The following is a 14045-nucleotide window of genomic DNA, read 5'->3' as shown; positions in this document are numbered from 1 at the left end:
TTGCTAGAGTGCCTAAAGCTTTTTTAGGTACATTCTTTTTGTTGTTTGGTTTGGTTTTTTTTTTAAATAAACAGTCATTCTGCTTTCAAACCATGTAGAGTAAATAAGACTGGCTTTACCGCTTGAAGAAAGTATAAAAATACCAACAGCTGCCTCATTTTTCTGAATGCTGTCCACCCCTGCCTGGGGCAGGGGTTCTGTGGAGAAAATAGTATGTGATTGTGCAGGTAAAGACTGTATCACACAGCCAGAGAATAGGGGAGTGGTTGAATCAACAACCTCTGGCATTTAATAACTTATTCAACTTAAGTAGTGTGTGAAAAGTAGTTTGAGGTGTAGTGGGATGTGTTTGGACAATACAGTGTCTGTAGATGACTCCTTCGCTTTAAAGAGGGGAGGAACTGTAAAATGCTAGAAAAGCTCTGTTTTATCTGAACAGTCCCACTGAAACCACTGTGATTAAATGGTGATTAACATCAAGAATGATGATAACTGTTTGCTAACCAGAGATCAGAGTGTAGTTCTTTGGCTTATATCACTGGAGTCTCAGATGTCAGCCCTCTGGACAAACTACTTTATAATTCTGCTACTTTAAGCTTAACTACTTCATAGGCATAAAGAGCATGTACTCAATTTACTTTATGGATAATAACATTTTTGCAGGTTTCTTCTAAGCTAATGCACAATCATGCTGTTGTGGGGTCAAGATATGTTTTGTTACTGAAGTTAATGTCAGAATGCAGCAACAATTGTCTTTACTGCAGTGAACTCTTTGTCCTTATCTTGCCCAGTAGATGGTAGTGTTGGCTGATTTTTCTAATTTATTTTAAAGCTGTGCATTAACATATGTTGGTTTTTTCTTCTTTTTTTGATCCTTTGCACTTTGGTTGTTTCTCCTTTTGTCTGTTCTCCCAAATAATAATTTTATCTTTTATAAAATGATAGCAACTCTTATTCTGATTTGAAATCTGTGGGAGCTGATGAGATGCTCTATACTCTTAAGAGGGCACAGGTAACAGCAAACATTGATAGTCTGGTCTTTGTTGCTCTGAATTAGACACATTCAACAGTGAGGACTTAATTTGAAACTAGGTTGTATATATTTGTTCCCAACAGGTTTGAGTTTATTATTAATCTACAATATGATAGACATTTTGCATTGTTTTAAAATTTTTTTTAATCCCACATAGAGACAAATACTCGAGTGTTTTTATGAAATCCTTTATGAAAGTCCTTTTAACATTTAATTACCCCTACATAAAACTACAGAGTGGCTTCCAGTCAGCATGATAAGGCAAAGAACTTCCATTAGAAATGGAAATGTTCTAAACCCGCTGGAGGAGAGACAGCAGCAGTCCACCTTTGGTGTTATGCTTAGTCATATTCCCTGGGAGAATGGATTTCCATGGTTCAGCACAGCACATGGTGGGCAAAAAATGACAGGCTGAACAAGAAGAAATGGAGCACCATTGTCATAAGAACAGAACAACCTTGTGCTTAGCCCAGTAAAATCAGGTTTGAGGGGGTACATAATTCCTTGCTTTATCATATACCAAAAGAGTAAGTAAGTGTTAGGGTACTAGAGCTGTGTAATCCATAGGGTAATGTTGGCTTAAGAAAAAATGGGTATAAAATTAGTATGAATACTTGGAAAGTAAAACATGAAATGTAGGAATGGACTTGCAGTATAGACTGTAGAGTAGTGTGTTGAATTTTTTCATAGGCATATAAACTACCATTAGCCTAGATCTTTTCTTTTACTTGCTTCCTACAGTAGACACTAGTTGGCATGTTACTCTGACAATTCTTATCCCGTGATGGCTTTGTGCAGCATGCTGCTTTGTACATCTATTTATCCTGTTTTTAAGCAATTAACCTTTATCGTAAGTTGTTTGTTGCCTTCCCTCCCCAGGTAAAACAAGTATGACTACCCAGGTCTGAGGCATTGTTCTGGTTAGCCATGAAAAGCTTGGTGTGCACCTTCATGCTGGTGCTGTAGCTGGGGAAGTAGGGAGCAAAAGCAGGCATGAATTCAAGTTTGCATCCAAACAGGGGCTGGAGTCCTCTGACTGATATAGGGGAGGCTGAAGGCAAAACCAGGAATTACAGTTGTCAAGGAGTGGCCCAGTAGGACTGTCGTGCCCTCGTGCCCACTAAGGCAGTAGCAAGGTGTTACTCTCTTTGTCAGTGAGACCAACTTAGTGTGGTGGCCTGACTGTTGAAGAGCTTCTTCCATAATAATTTGGCTCTTGCTGCCATTAACAGCCTCCAGTGAAAGAGTAGCTGGGAGCAGCCTTCCCTGTGATCACTTGTCTTTCATTGCTTAGTGCCTGTCAGTCAGCCCTCCAAAGCCAGAAGGGCATCCACTTGTTGCAGAGGCAGCAAAGCACCAATAGCAAAAAGGAATTTAACCAAAATAGGAGCAAGACTGGGACGTGTAAGTCAGCTGTAAGACACAGGGATCCTCTTCTGAATGGTAACTCTACTGTGTTTCTTTGAGTGAAACATGCATGAATGTCTGTAAACAAACTGGAGTATGAGCACATGATGTTTGCTGCATTTGGTCACCTTTCAAAGTTGAACTCATGGTCTTTCAGTCCATAGGGATTTATCAACAGCATAGCTGATCACAAATAAAAATCTTGGCTTCAAGTGTCATATGACTGTGTGAGGACCTCTTCTTTCTCTCCCTTCCCTCAACTTATTATTTCTTAGCTGTTCACATTCCTTAGAACCTGTTGGCTCTTTGTAAAAGCTGAGGCTGGAAGGACTGTATTACTGAAAGCACACTGCTGTGGTATGTACATTACGGGGCTCACCTTTGCTTTCAGCCAGAACAGCTTGTTCTCAGTACTGAACTGTAGTGGGGTCCAAAGTGAGTGGAAGTGATTAATTTGACAGCCTCTGGAGGCATGGAGAGAGTTAGTGTTGAGCCAGGCAATTGTTCCCCTTCTCATTTTCCCAAGGTAAAGTTGCTTGACTGGGGAAAAAAATAGGCTTCATGCCACTGCCTTGAAGGAGTATTCTCTTCAGTGGGTGCTGTGGAGCTTTGGAAGATGCTCTTAGACATAATTTTCCCTGTTGAAAGCTGTTGGTGAGAGTACCTCACTGATACAGACACGTTCTGTACAGACACTGTGGCAAAGACCCCCCTTTGCTGTTCAGAGCAAAGGATCAGGGATATAACACTGCCTTGAGATGAACCCGTGTAACCAGCTGGGCCTGCAAACCACATAGTGATTAGGAAGCTGAAGTGATTTTCCTGTGGTAGTGCTGTAATCACTACTACATTGGGAAGAAACTTCTTCTGGCAGCAGGATGGCTATAACTCCTGGTGCTCCAATGTAAGCACAGCATGAGGGGTATTGTTGAGCCTTGCTTCCGGCTGACAGTAATATCACATTCAGCATGTAATTAAACAGCTCATAAACTGCCTTGAGATGTTTGTTTATCTGCAGTTTATAGTGGAGAAGTACTGTGTTTTTGGAGGATGCTGAAATTTCTGCACTCGGAAGCATTTGGTATGTGATGTTCAGCTCCCTTTTCCTCAGAAAAAATACTCAGTGTCTGGAGTGCATTATTTTGCTGGCAATAAAAAGCATACAGTTAGGGGATGTTCCCATGAATTTATGCTGCTGATTTTTTGATTCTTGTGTGTAAGTTAGATATCTATCTCTATGTGGAGGCATCTCTATCAGCATCTGTTGCAAATAAATATTTTTAGATATCGAAATTGCATTATGTTTGATAGAAGCAAGAATGGCTTGTTTCAAATTCCATGGGAATAAGTAGAAACACATAGAAAATACGCAATATGGTGAGGACACCATGTAATAACTATATTGGTGAATGGAAGCAGGCACTCCAAGAGACTTTTAGTAAATTTTTGCTGTGGTCTATGCCATTTGTTTTATCTTACAGTTTAGAGTCAATGAATTTGGGGCCCTGGAAGTGATTACAGATGAAACTGAAATGGAAAGTGTTAAAAAGGCAACTGCTACCACAACCTGGATGGTTCCAACTGCTCAAGAAGGTCAGTTAAGAGGCGGTAAACATTTTCTATAGTAGATTGTATTTTCTTTAATATATCAGCTTTTCTTAAAACTTTCCCCCTCCAAATAAAAAAAAAAAAACAACTTGCTTTAATGGACAGAGTATCTCTGGTGATGTTACCTGTTGCTTGGCATGTGAATGCATTTGAAGTTAAAAGGAAATAATTCCACTGTTAAACATCTGAAGTTCAATTACAGCCACAATTTCTTCCTAATGGTAATTTTTTCTAAATTTAAAATTGATATTTTTGCTCTATTAAATTTGCAAAATAGTAAATTTCTTTAAATTACTGAGAAGTTTTTAGAGGTAATTTTTGTTGAGCTGGTTCTCCAGACTGCCCACAGACTTTACTAACTGCTTAGAGTTCATTTGTGACCGAAGTACTGTGCACTGCAAACTGCCTTCACGTGATATTGGCTGCTGCTCAGCTGCTACTACCTATGTCAGTGTTAGATGTGCAGTTTTGCAGTTGCCTTGCTGCTGCTGACTGTGCTATTTTGCAGTAGTAAAAGCATGTAGTAACAGTTTGTGTTTTATCTTGAATGGTAAAATTCTAATAATTTTAATATCCGTCTACCAAATAAGGTGTTTCCTGGATTTAAAATCCTGGTGAAGGAAACACTTGTTCTTTTCAAGGAAAGTTGGTTTACATGATCATAAATTACAGCAATTTGTTACACTAACTCCACTAATTATGGACCAGCATGAATGAAAATATCATAATTGGTTTTGCGATTACTTACAGCTACCTAGGTTTTTTTTCCTTGTTGCTACTACACTTTAACAATTTTCTTTTAAAATACACATTCTGTAAGTTCTTTGAAAAGCAGACTTCACAATTTTTGTTTAATAATCATCACTATAAGCATGAGAAGTGAAGTCAGTGAGCTTTCCTTTACTACTCCCTCACTATTAAATCATAATTGTCATGTGACTTTTGTGAATAGGTGAATCATTTACACCAGTGGGAAAGTAGTTTGGACCCTCTCTGTGAGGTCTGAATCTTTATGTATACAGATGTATTCTGTAGGTCTGTATCCAAGGCAATGATAGTTACTCAGGTTTCAAATCTGCAATGAGAGTAGCAACATTGTGGTAGTGTAGTAGCACAACAGATTCTCTCTTTAGACTGAGAGATCACAGTTAACCTGCAATAAAGCGGACAACTGCATCCCCTAGAAACCTAAAAAAATAGTGTTTCTACTAAGTTAAGGTGTGTTTATGGACATGTAAGTATACCAAATAAGCATTCTGCTACTACCTTACATTGATTAATTTAGTGCTCCCCCAAAATAAAAATATTGCTAAAATTTTTCGTTGTGGGAGGAAATAGTTGTTTTGAACCACTAATGATGCTGGTGTGTAAATATAACACTTGTATTATATATCCTTCTAGGGGAGATATTCTGCATTCAAGAGTTCATTTGACTCTGCTTTCAAACACAGTAAAGTGCTTAAGCAAAATAAATAGTTTGTGATTGAAATTTGTCTTTTGGGGAGGTGCAAAGACAATGACCTGCTCTAGAAACTGGAGTACTTGACAGTGCTTCATACTTGCTTGTGAGGGAAATAAACTGCATCCTTTCCTAGGCTACATTTCTGTTATGGGGAAATTGTAGCTTTGGATGAGTGAGTAACTTAGTATTTGAAGATTGCTTTGTTACAAGTTTAGTGATTTTTCACTTCTGGTAGGCCTCAGGCAGGTTGAGCAATAGCTACTGCTACGAGAGACTGTAGAATGTAGTCAGCGATTTGCTTCCAGAAATAAGTTCATCTAATGAAAGATAACTCCCCCCAACCCTTTTTTTCCGAAATATAGGTCAAAAATGAGGCACATCAGCAGGAGATGAGGTCATGGACTCTGAGCAGTGATGACTGTCGGCAGTCAGCACAGTGCCTGTCACAAAAATCAGTCCTTCTGCAAGTAGCCCCATCAAGCAGTGTCAGTGTGCCACTGTGACAGAATCATATACTCAGTGGATTCCTCTCTCATGGTGCAATATGAAAACCCAACTTGCTTGTCAGTAATGCGGACTCCATACAAACACTAACTCCTAGTTCTTCATTCTGACAAGTGGTGTGGCTAACGTTTTTCTGTTTGCTTGGCATGGCCTGCAGAGGATGGTTGGAAATGTATCACCTTTACCTAAGCGAAGTTAACTTTTGTCATTGTGCAGCCTTTTCAGAAAAGACAGGGATCCCCACAAGGTTGAAGGAAACTGCAAAAGTGGATGGACTTGTTTTCTGTGAAAACTGTTACCGCTATGGTACCTTAGAAGAATTTGTTCCTGAAGGGAAATTTTGCAGCCAGAAATGTGCCCAGCAAGTAAAAAACAAGTAGGTGCTATAATAAAGCGTAGAAAAAAAAGAATTTGACAAAATATAAAAGTGGTGGGCAAAGGGAGATATTAATTACCCATGTTTTGGTGTCTTAACTAGTTCAGAATGTTCTTTCACTGTTTTTCATGTAAATACCTTAACATTTGGTATGTCTAACACTGATGTTGAAGGCAGTCTTTTTTGCTCAGTGTGCTATGTTCTACTGTGAGATGCAAGCAGTAAAACAGTCTATCGGATGCATGAATCAGTGTCAGACTCCCACCTTGTTTCATAGTCATTGGAATTAAGATAATCAGTAATGAGATGGTTGGGGTGGTAAGTTAACTATAATAATTAAGTGTAAGAGCTGTGTTATAGATGACAGTGAGTGAAAACATGAGCATACTGTAGTTTCTCAGTTCTTTTTTTTTTTTTTCAGCTAGTGTAGTTCATCTCATCATAAAGGCATGTTTGTGTTAGTTTTTCCATTCTGTATTGCATATTGCTACATTATGGCAGGTTTTAACATCTATGATTTTCTGTGTTTTCCTTCATTTTTAGCTAATTGCTTCAAAGTTTTCTGTTCTGATTTCTTGTTTAGCAATTTGTACAGTCACATACCAGCTTTCTCCAATTGGATTTGTCAGTCTTAACAATTACCTTTTCTTTCCTCTCTGTAAACTGCCCTGCAGTCCTAAACATTTCACAGTTTGCTTCTCCAGGAGATATGATGATACATGGGAAAAGACACACTGTTTAAAACATGCAGAACTTGTTCAACATAAGCTGACAGCTTTCTTTTTGCAATTGCTGTTGTGTGTCTTTCAGATTAATTCTTTTGACAGATGTAATTTTCGGTAGTATTTCTAAGAGTATATTTGGTATAATACTATTGGACCCACAAGTACTTGACCTTTAAATTTACTTGCTTTTTACTTGTTTTATAAATATTAGCAGTTGAATAATATTGGCTTTGTGTCATTGTGTTACTATTGTAGTAGAGAACCAAAGGAGGAAAATCCCAGCATGGAATGCAATGGGGAAGATGATTCTAAAGGCATTCGGAAAAGAAAAGCAAAGTTACCTCTCAAAGAAGAGTCCCGGGATAATGGAGAGAAGAAAGAGAATTCCGATGAAATTGTTAGTATGCATAATAAACCCATTCCTGCAAGTATTTTGGTTGGAGTTTTGCCTTATATTGCAACGTCAGTAACTTCATCAATCTACAAAGAGAAGTGACTGCATCACTATTTCAGAGCCACGATAAGTAGTTGGTTCATTTACCAATTTAATTATGCCTCACTAGTAAATTGTAATTATTGACAATGAACTGATAAGAGCTGTTATCTCTTCTCTGTGCTTTTTTAAGAACAGAACAAGAAGAATTTAAAGGAAAAATGATGCTAACCTAGACTTACCATGTCTTCAGCACGGAAAAACAGGAGTACATATTTCTCAACACTTGTTACTTTGTCACTCTGCACATGAATAAATAACTATAGACTAATAATTTATTTTGCAAAGAAAGCTACATTACAGTTAAGAAGGGAATACTTTGGATATTCTTACTGTAATTTGCCTTAGAAAATCACAGCCAGAGATTTAGTTTTCTGTTGTGTTGCAGTGTAATGTGCTCTGGGGCATCTTTTTATGTTTTTTTTTCCCCTTTGGAATATGTTCTTCGTTTTAGAAAAAACTTACCACAGTACCTTCCCATAATGTTTTTTTTTTCCCTGCATTGTTTGTTTTCTTCCCAATAGCTGTAACACTACTGGAGGGAGCACAGTTTTGAGGGAGAAGGGGAGAGTTCTGGAACCACCAAATGGTCAAAAGGCTGAAGACACTAGAATTGTCAGAAGGGAATTTGCAGCTCTCTGTATAGCAGTGTATTAGGCAAAAGTCAGGGGACACCTTTACCTTCATCCATCTGCCTTCCCAAATGAGTATTTACTGCATTCATCTGTTTGGGTGCTCACAAAACTGTTAATACACAAATAGTGAAGTAAATAAAATGGATTGATCCTTTTTACATTTAATAAAGCAATTGTACATTTGAAGAAAAATAGACTGAAGCTGTGAGAGGTTTTCCTTTCAATTATTTGGGAAGCATGAACATATCAAAGATACTGTTCATTTATCAGTGTCTCAGTGAGGCCTGCTGAAGGCTTCGTGATCTGTCCCTGGGTCAGGCAAGGCTGAGTACTGGGTCAGGAGAGACCTTCTGTCTGTCATGTTCACTGTGTTTGCTGTGGTTTGTCACTGATGGCTCACTAGCTTTGCTTAGACATCTACAGGTTTGTTTAAGATAGGGGAGAGCTAGGTCAGTAGCCATTTAAATGAAGTCACAGTTTAACCTTTGGTGTTGCAAGTTTTATTGTACCCAGCCTTCTAAACTAATGAGTTTACTGTACTGTTGGGGTTTTTTTTTTGTTTGTGTGTTTGTTTCTTTTTTCTAATTTAGGAGGACAAACCTGAAGGAAGGATCTTGAGAGTCTCGCAGAGAGCCAGGAGAAAAAGAAAAGGGGAAATAACAGTTTTGAAACAAAGTAAGTTAGATTACAAAACAAAAATTACCAGTTCTTTAGGTAATATCTGTCTTGTATTACCAGCACTGTTTCACTGAATTTGTATTCCCTATTGAATGTTTTTTTTTCAGTTCTGTAAAAAGAGAGTGCCAGTGTGTTATTTATAGCAAGTAAATTTTAAGACAGCATTGAGAAGGATATAGTAAGTGTAAATGCAGTTGATGTACGTTTTAGGTTTGTTTTTTTCATCCCTCTAGAGAGTGCCAGTATTAAAGGAAGTCAGACCCATTGAGTTCCCAGATGTTGAAAGACATGTATCAAACAGAAGTGGAAGTTTACTTTTGTTTCCTTGGGGATCAATTTTGCATCTTCAGTATATGATGGAAATAGACACATTTATGGAACTGTTTAGGAATAATTGCTGTAATCAGTCCAAAGGGACATACACTGCATCAAGCAGCATAATAAAACATATTTTCAATGAGTGCTGTTTTTTCAAGCTAATTGTATGACAGATAGTTTTAGGAAGAATTGGAGAATCAACTGCTATGATACCTCAGTGATGCACTAACCACAGACCTACATCTTGCCCTCCAGAGTGTTTCTTATGGTAGGGAGGAGATACAGCAGTTGCCAGGCCACTAGTCAACAGAACTCCAGGTAGCTCTGATGCACACTAGGCAGATGAAATACTGATTGAAGATGCAGCAATACAAAGTGATGGAAGATGCCCCTCCTTCACTCTTGAAACATTATTTCTACAGTTGTTTTCAAAGCTGAAGAGATAAGAAGTGTGTGAGACACAAGCACAAAGCTGATGCTCTGTGGAAATCACTGCTGTCCACTGACAGAATGATCTGTACAGATTTCTTCTGTTGTATTGGGGTTTTTTAATTTTTATTTGGGAAAATACCAGTTCAACACAAGAGATATAGTAGAAAAGACCAATTTGTATTCAGAACCAAGCATGAAACTGTGTTATTGTGCTGACCCACTAATCTCTTACATGGAACAGATAAAAACTAGGTAAATCCCAAATAAGATGAGTGTGCTCTAATAGTGTTGAGCGATTGCTGTAGTTCTGAAATTTATCTTTTGGTTACATTATGAACTTTCATCTGGAGAGTTTGGCATCACTATTGTTATGGTTCATGTTTTAATAATAAAAATGCTTAGCCAGACTGTTACTTAAGGGATTTATTTCTCTCATGAGTAGCCTACAGTCTGGATCAAGCCAGAACCATAGTGTGAACTGGTGATGAATCCTAGTGGCAGCATGAGCTTATGGTCTGAAATGCTAAGCTGCATATGCAGAGGAGGCATTTTAGGTGAAGATCAGTAAAGCAGAGTGGAAGTGTACAAAAGTAAATACATACATGGCCAACCTCACAGGCCATCTGTTTTTGAAGTTCCTGGCTATTGCTAGTGCAGTTAGTGCCTTATTTTCAAGGCCTGAAAACTGTTACTCACTGATGTGACTGTAGTCAGTGTTAAGCTGGACTGTAGGCAATATTGCAATTACTATGCAAGGGTATGCAAGTGTTCACATTATATGAGCAAACCTGAAACTGGAGGTTTCTGTCATCTGCTAATGACATGATGGGGGGGAAAAAGCAGTGGTAACAGTTCTGATGGCATGGAAATGCCTCTCCACCCAAAACCATCAAAGTACAAAGTGATGGAGTAGGTTAGAAACATTGTAAGTACTGTTAAAGAACAGTGTATTTCAACTGTGATTAAAAAAACATGTTAGGAGTGCTATCCAGTTGAATGCTTTCCAGTAAAAGAAATTCTTGAGGGGAAAAAAAATAAAATATTGAGATATTTTATGATTTGAACTGATTGTAAATTGTATACATTAGTGCTTCTTAGAATCAGTAATGAAAAGGGTTGGGACCAGACTTTGTAAGCTTTTCTTTTCACCTGAACATGCTTTTTCTTGTTACTAATCAAGATTTGAACTGCTGGAAGTATTTTTGGACAAACCAGGAACCTTCGTGTTCCTAATGCCTTTCAACTTACAGAGCTACTTCTTTTTCTGAAAGAAGTCCTGAGCAACACCATTAGTCCATTTAATAAAATGTAGATTTGATACTTCAAAGGGTTGTGGGTTGTTTGGTTTTTTTTCTGGAGACATTAATAGTTACAGAATTATTTCACTGTTGTGTGCTTCTTTACAGCTGTACCTTCTAAAGGAAGGCAAGCATGGTGTTGGGCATCCTATCTGGAGGAAGAAAGGGCCATTGCAGTACCTACTAAGCTTTTTAAAGAGGTATGACCTTCTGAAGTTTAAGTCAGTCAACCAACTAAAATTGTAAAATTTATAGGAAATCAATAAACAAAAATAATTTGAAGATTTTACATTTCTCTGGAGGAAAACCCACATGATAAAATAATTCTGTCCATCAGCAATCATCAAGAGTGGGAAATATGAGTTACCTTGCTCTTCTTTTTCAGAGAATTCTGTTGTTGTAGGTGAGTGCTGTCAAATCAGACTATAGAAAGCAGATGCTTTTCCAAAATCTACAAGTTCTAGCCTTTCTGATCTCTAAAACTAAAAATCTGATACGTACCCACACTTTTTCATGCCATGTAATTTTCTTTAAATATGTTTAGAAAGCTGGTATAAAGATCATCTTTTGGCTTGTTGCTTCAATTATATTACCTGTCTTTTTTGCAGCTCCTGCTGACATTATGTTTTGTTACTACATCAGATGTTAGTTTGTCTTGTTCCCCTTTTGCCTGCCATCTGATTGGATGTCACATCACCATATCTTGCTTGTCCTTTACCTGCTATGATAGTCTTTGTCATCTGTCATTTCAGTACTTTTGCTAGTGCTGTCTCTCTTACTTGGAAGAGAGCTCCATATGCAAATCCACAAAGTTTCCATGCTGTTATCTTCTCTTGCAAAACCTGGGACACGTGAATGTGTCTCAACTACTGTACTTCTGCTCTATGTTATTTTTTTGGTAGTTCTGTTCTTACTTGTAGTCTGTTCCTTGCATCGATTTCTTTTTGTAGGCTTCATATTTCAACTATTAAATCTTTTGTTTGGGAATTAGCTTTTCAGCTTACACATGCGTATGATGCTGACCTGTAACTGGCACTTTTAGATATTACTGAGTTAGAAAAGTGAAGAACTAGGAGTGCATTGTACAGAATCCATAGATTTGTAGATGCAAGAGCAGCAGTTCCCTGACCATCCTTAGTTGTATCCCCTTGTCCTGTATACTGGTTCAAAAATTAACAAGAGAACAAACTGTATAATGAGTGTCTTAGTGGGAAGGTACATTCATAAAGCATTGCTCTGCCTGTCTGAAGTTCCATGAAATGCTATAGCAGCACACAGGCATATATCAGCCTTTTGGGTCTGGAGTTACACGATGTTTCCTGTACTTTTCTCCACCATGTACCTTTCTCATTCAGTGCATCTTACTTAGTAGTTTCTTTCAAAGTCTTTAACCCCTGAGTAATGCAAGGATTTAATTTAGTGTGCAGTATTTAAAGCCTGTAGCAGAAAGAGAGTTGTTAACAGCACCCAGAATTGGCCTGGTAATATTTCTTCATTTTACAGATGAACAAGCAAGCCACAGGTACAGAAATGTTAAAAAAAACCCAGCCGAACCCAAACGATTTTGAATCCTTTTATTTCTGTGTTCATTGTGAGAATTACTCTTTTTCTCTTTTTGTTTTTCCAGTTCAGAAGCAGTACTTTTCACTGTGTTTTTTGTATCCTTAGTTAGAAATGGTCAGGATGATGGAGAGTCCCTGCCACTTCCTGGTACTTCGAGTAATTTCTAAGCTGTGTCTGACAAGCTGTTGTGCCATTAAAACAAAGTTATTGACCCTTCTATTCCTCAGTGTGCTGTCTGCTCATTTGTTGACTTTAACCTTTCCTCTTACTTGCTCTTTGTATCCCTCCTTAACAAAATATCTTTAAATGTTTGTTGTAAAAATAATGTGTGATTATTAAGTTTATCATAGCTTTACTTTTGGTGATGTATTGAGAATTGTGCACAAAATTGAAATCTGTTAAATAGTATTAAGGTTATTAGTCTTCTAAAATTTGCCTGTTAATTTGACTGTAAACAGAAACCAAACTAGAAGTTCTAGATTTGACAATGGGAAGAATAATAAATAATTCATGTCTTAAATTTCAGGAAATACATGTGCGATAATTGCTTAATTTTTAGTGTATTGTGTGTAGAATTTTGTACAGTTTCTACAGTAATGTTTATTATAATAAGTGAAATAATAGATGTGTGACTTTTTGTTCCCTCTCTCTGTAATTTTACTTGTGCTTGCTTTTGAAAAATTTCCATTATATTTTTCACCATTATTCCTCAGCGTGTCAATATTTCTAGAATTTCAGTTTTTCACTGAGTTTTTTTTTGTCTGTAAGCTGTTTATTATGTAGATGTCATTACCTGCAAGACTGTGCAACAATATGGACTGTATTTAATTTATTGTGTCAGTTTATTGTTTTCAAGAAAAATTCTCCCCTTGATGCATTCCTTTTGAAGAAGTATCTAGAATTATGCATAGTGTAACTCCATTAAACTTTCATTGATAATAAAAATATTAAGTGTGGTGATGTTGGGATGAAATAACTTTTTCAAATGCACGTACTGCAGTCAGGTACTCTGATCCCTTAACTGAGGTCTAGCAAATGTTCCAAGCTATTTTTAGATAGGGACTTAAAGCTGTGATTAGACATCTATTAGGTGGCCACCGCAGACCGATTTAAACTGGTTTGGTTCTCCACTTCCCTACCGCTTGATTGCATGTTCCCACTCTTATACCGTGCACTGCATTTTTTTTCTACCGGGTTTATTATTCAGTTGTATCAGTTGCCAAACAGAGATTTCCCTTCCTTCCAAGTAGGTGATACCTGTCTGAGTACCTCCCTTGGTATCCTTCTCTTCCCATTAACTGAAGAGATACTGCAGTTGACTGGGGAGAATGTGTAGCTTTTAGGCAGGAACAGAAGGAAGGGGGAACATTTAGGATGCTTTTCCTGTGTTTTTTTCCTGTGTTTTTTTCTGTAACCATTTGGAACATAAAAACTGTTGGGCTGTGAATTTGCAAACCTGTGAAAAACTGTCCTCAGTTTCGGTCACTTTTTTTTCAGTTATTCCCTCCAATTA

At 37.5% G+C, this 14045-nt stretch overlaps 1 protein-coding gene across 1 annotated transcript in view; it reads left to right on the top strand.

Moving 5' to 3' along the window:
* The window catches only part of L3MBTL3 (L3MBTL histone methyl-lysine binding protein 3), a 76751-nt gene that overhangs the window by 14943 nt on the left and 47763 nt on the right, over window positions 1-14045 (top strand). Inside the window, 5 exon segments of the mRNA XM_050314731.1 lie at window positions 3922-4033; window positions 6231-6390; window positions 7371-7512; window positions 8834-8918; window positions 11078-11169. Coding sequence (XP_050170688.1) covers window positions 3922-4033; window positions 6231-6390; window positions 7371-7512; window positions 8834-8918; window positions 11078-11169 — 591 coding nt within the window.

Source organism: Myiozetetes cayanensis, unplaced genomic scaffold (assembly GCF_022539395.1).
Source record: "Myiozetetes cayanensis isolate MyiCay16 unplaced genomic scaffold, myiCay2020 scf2-11, whole genome shotgun sequence".
In the NCBI taxonomy this organism is placed as follows: domain Eukaryota; kingdom Metazoa; phylum Chordata; class Aves; order Passeriformes; family Tyrannidae; genus Myiozetetes; species Myiozetetes cayanensis.
Note: the sequence above shows the minus strand (reverse complement) of the source record. Positions and strands in the feature narration are given on the sequence as shown.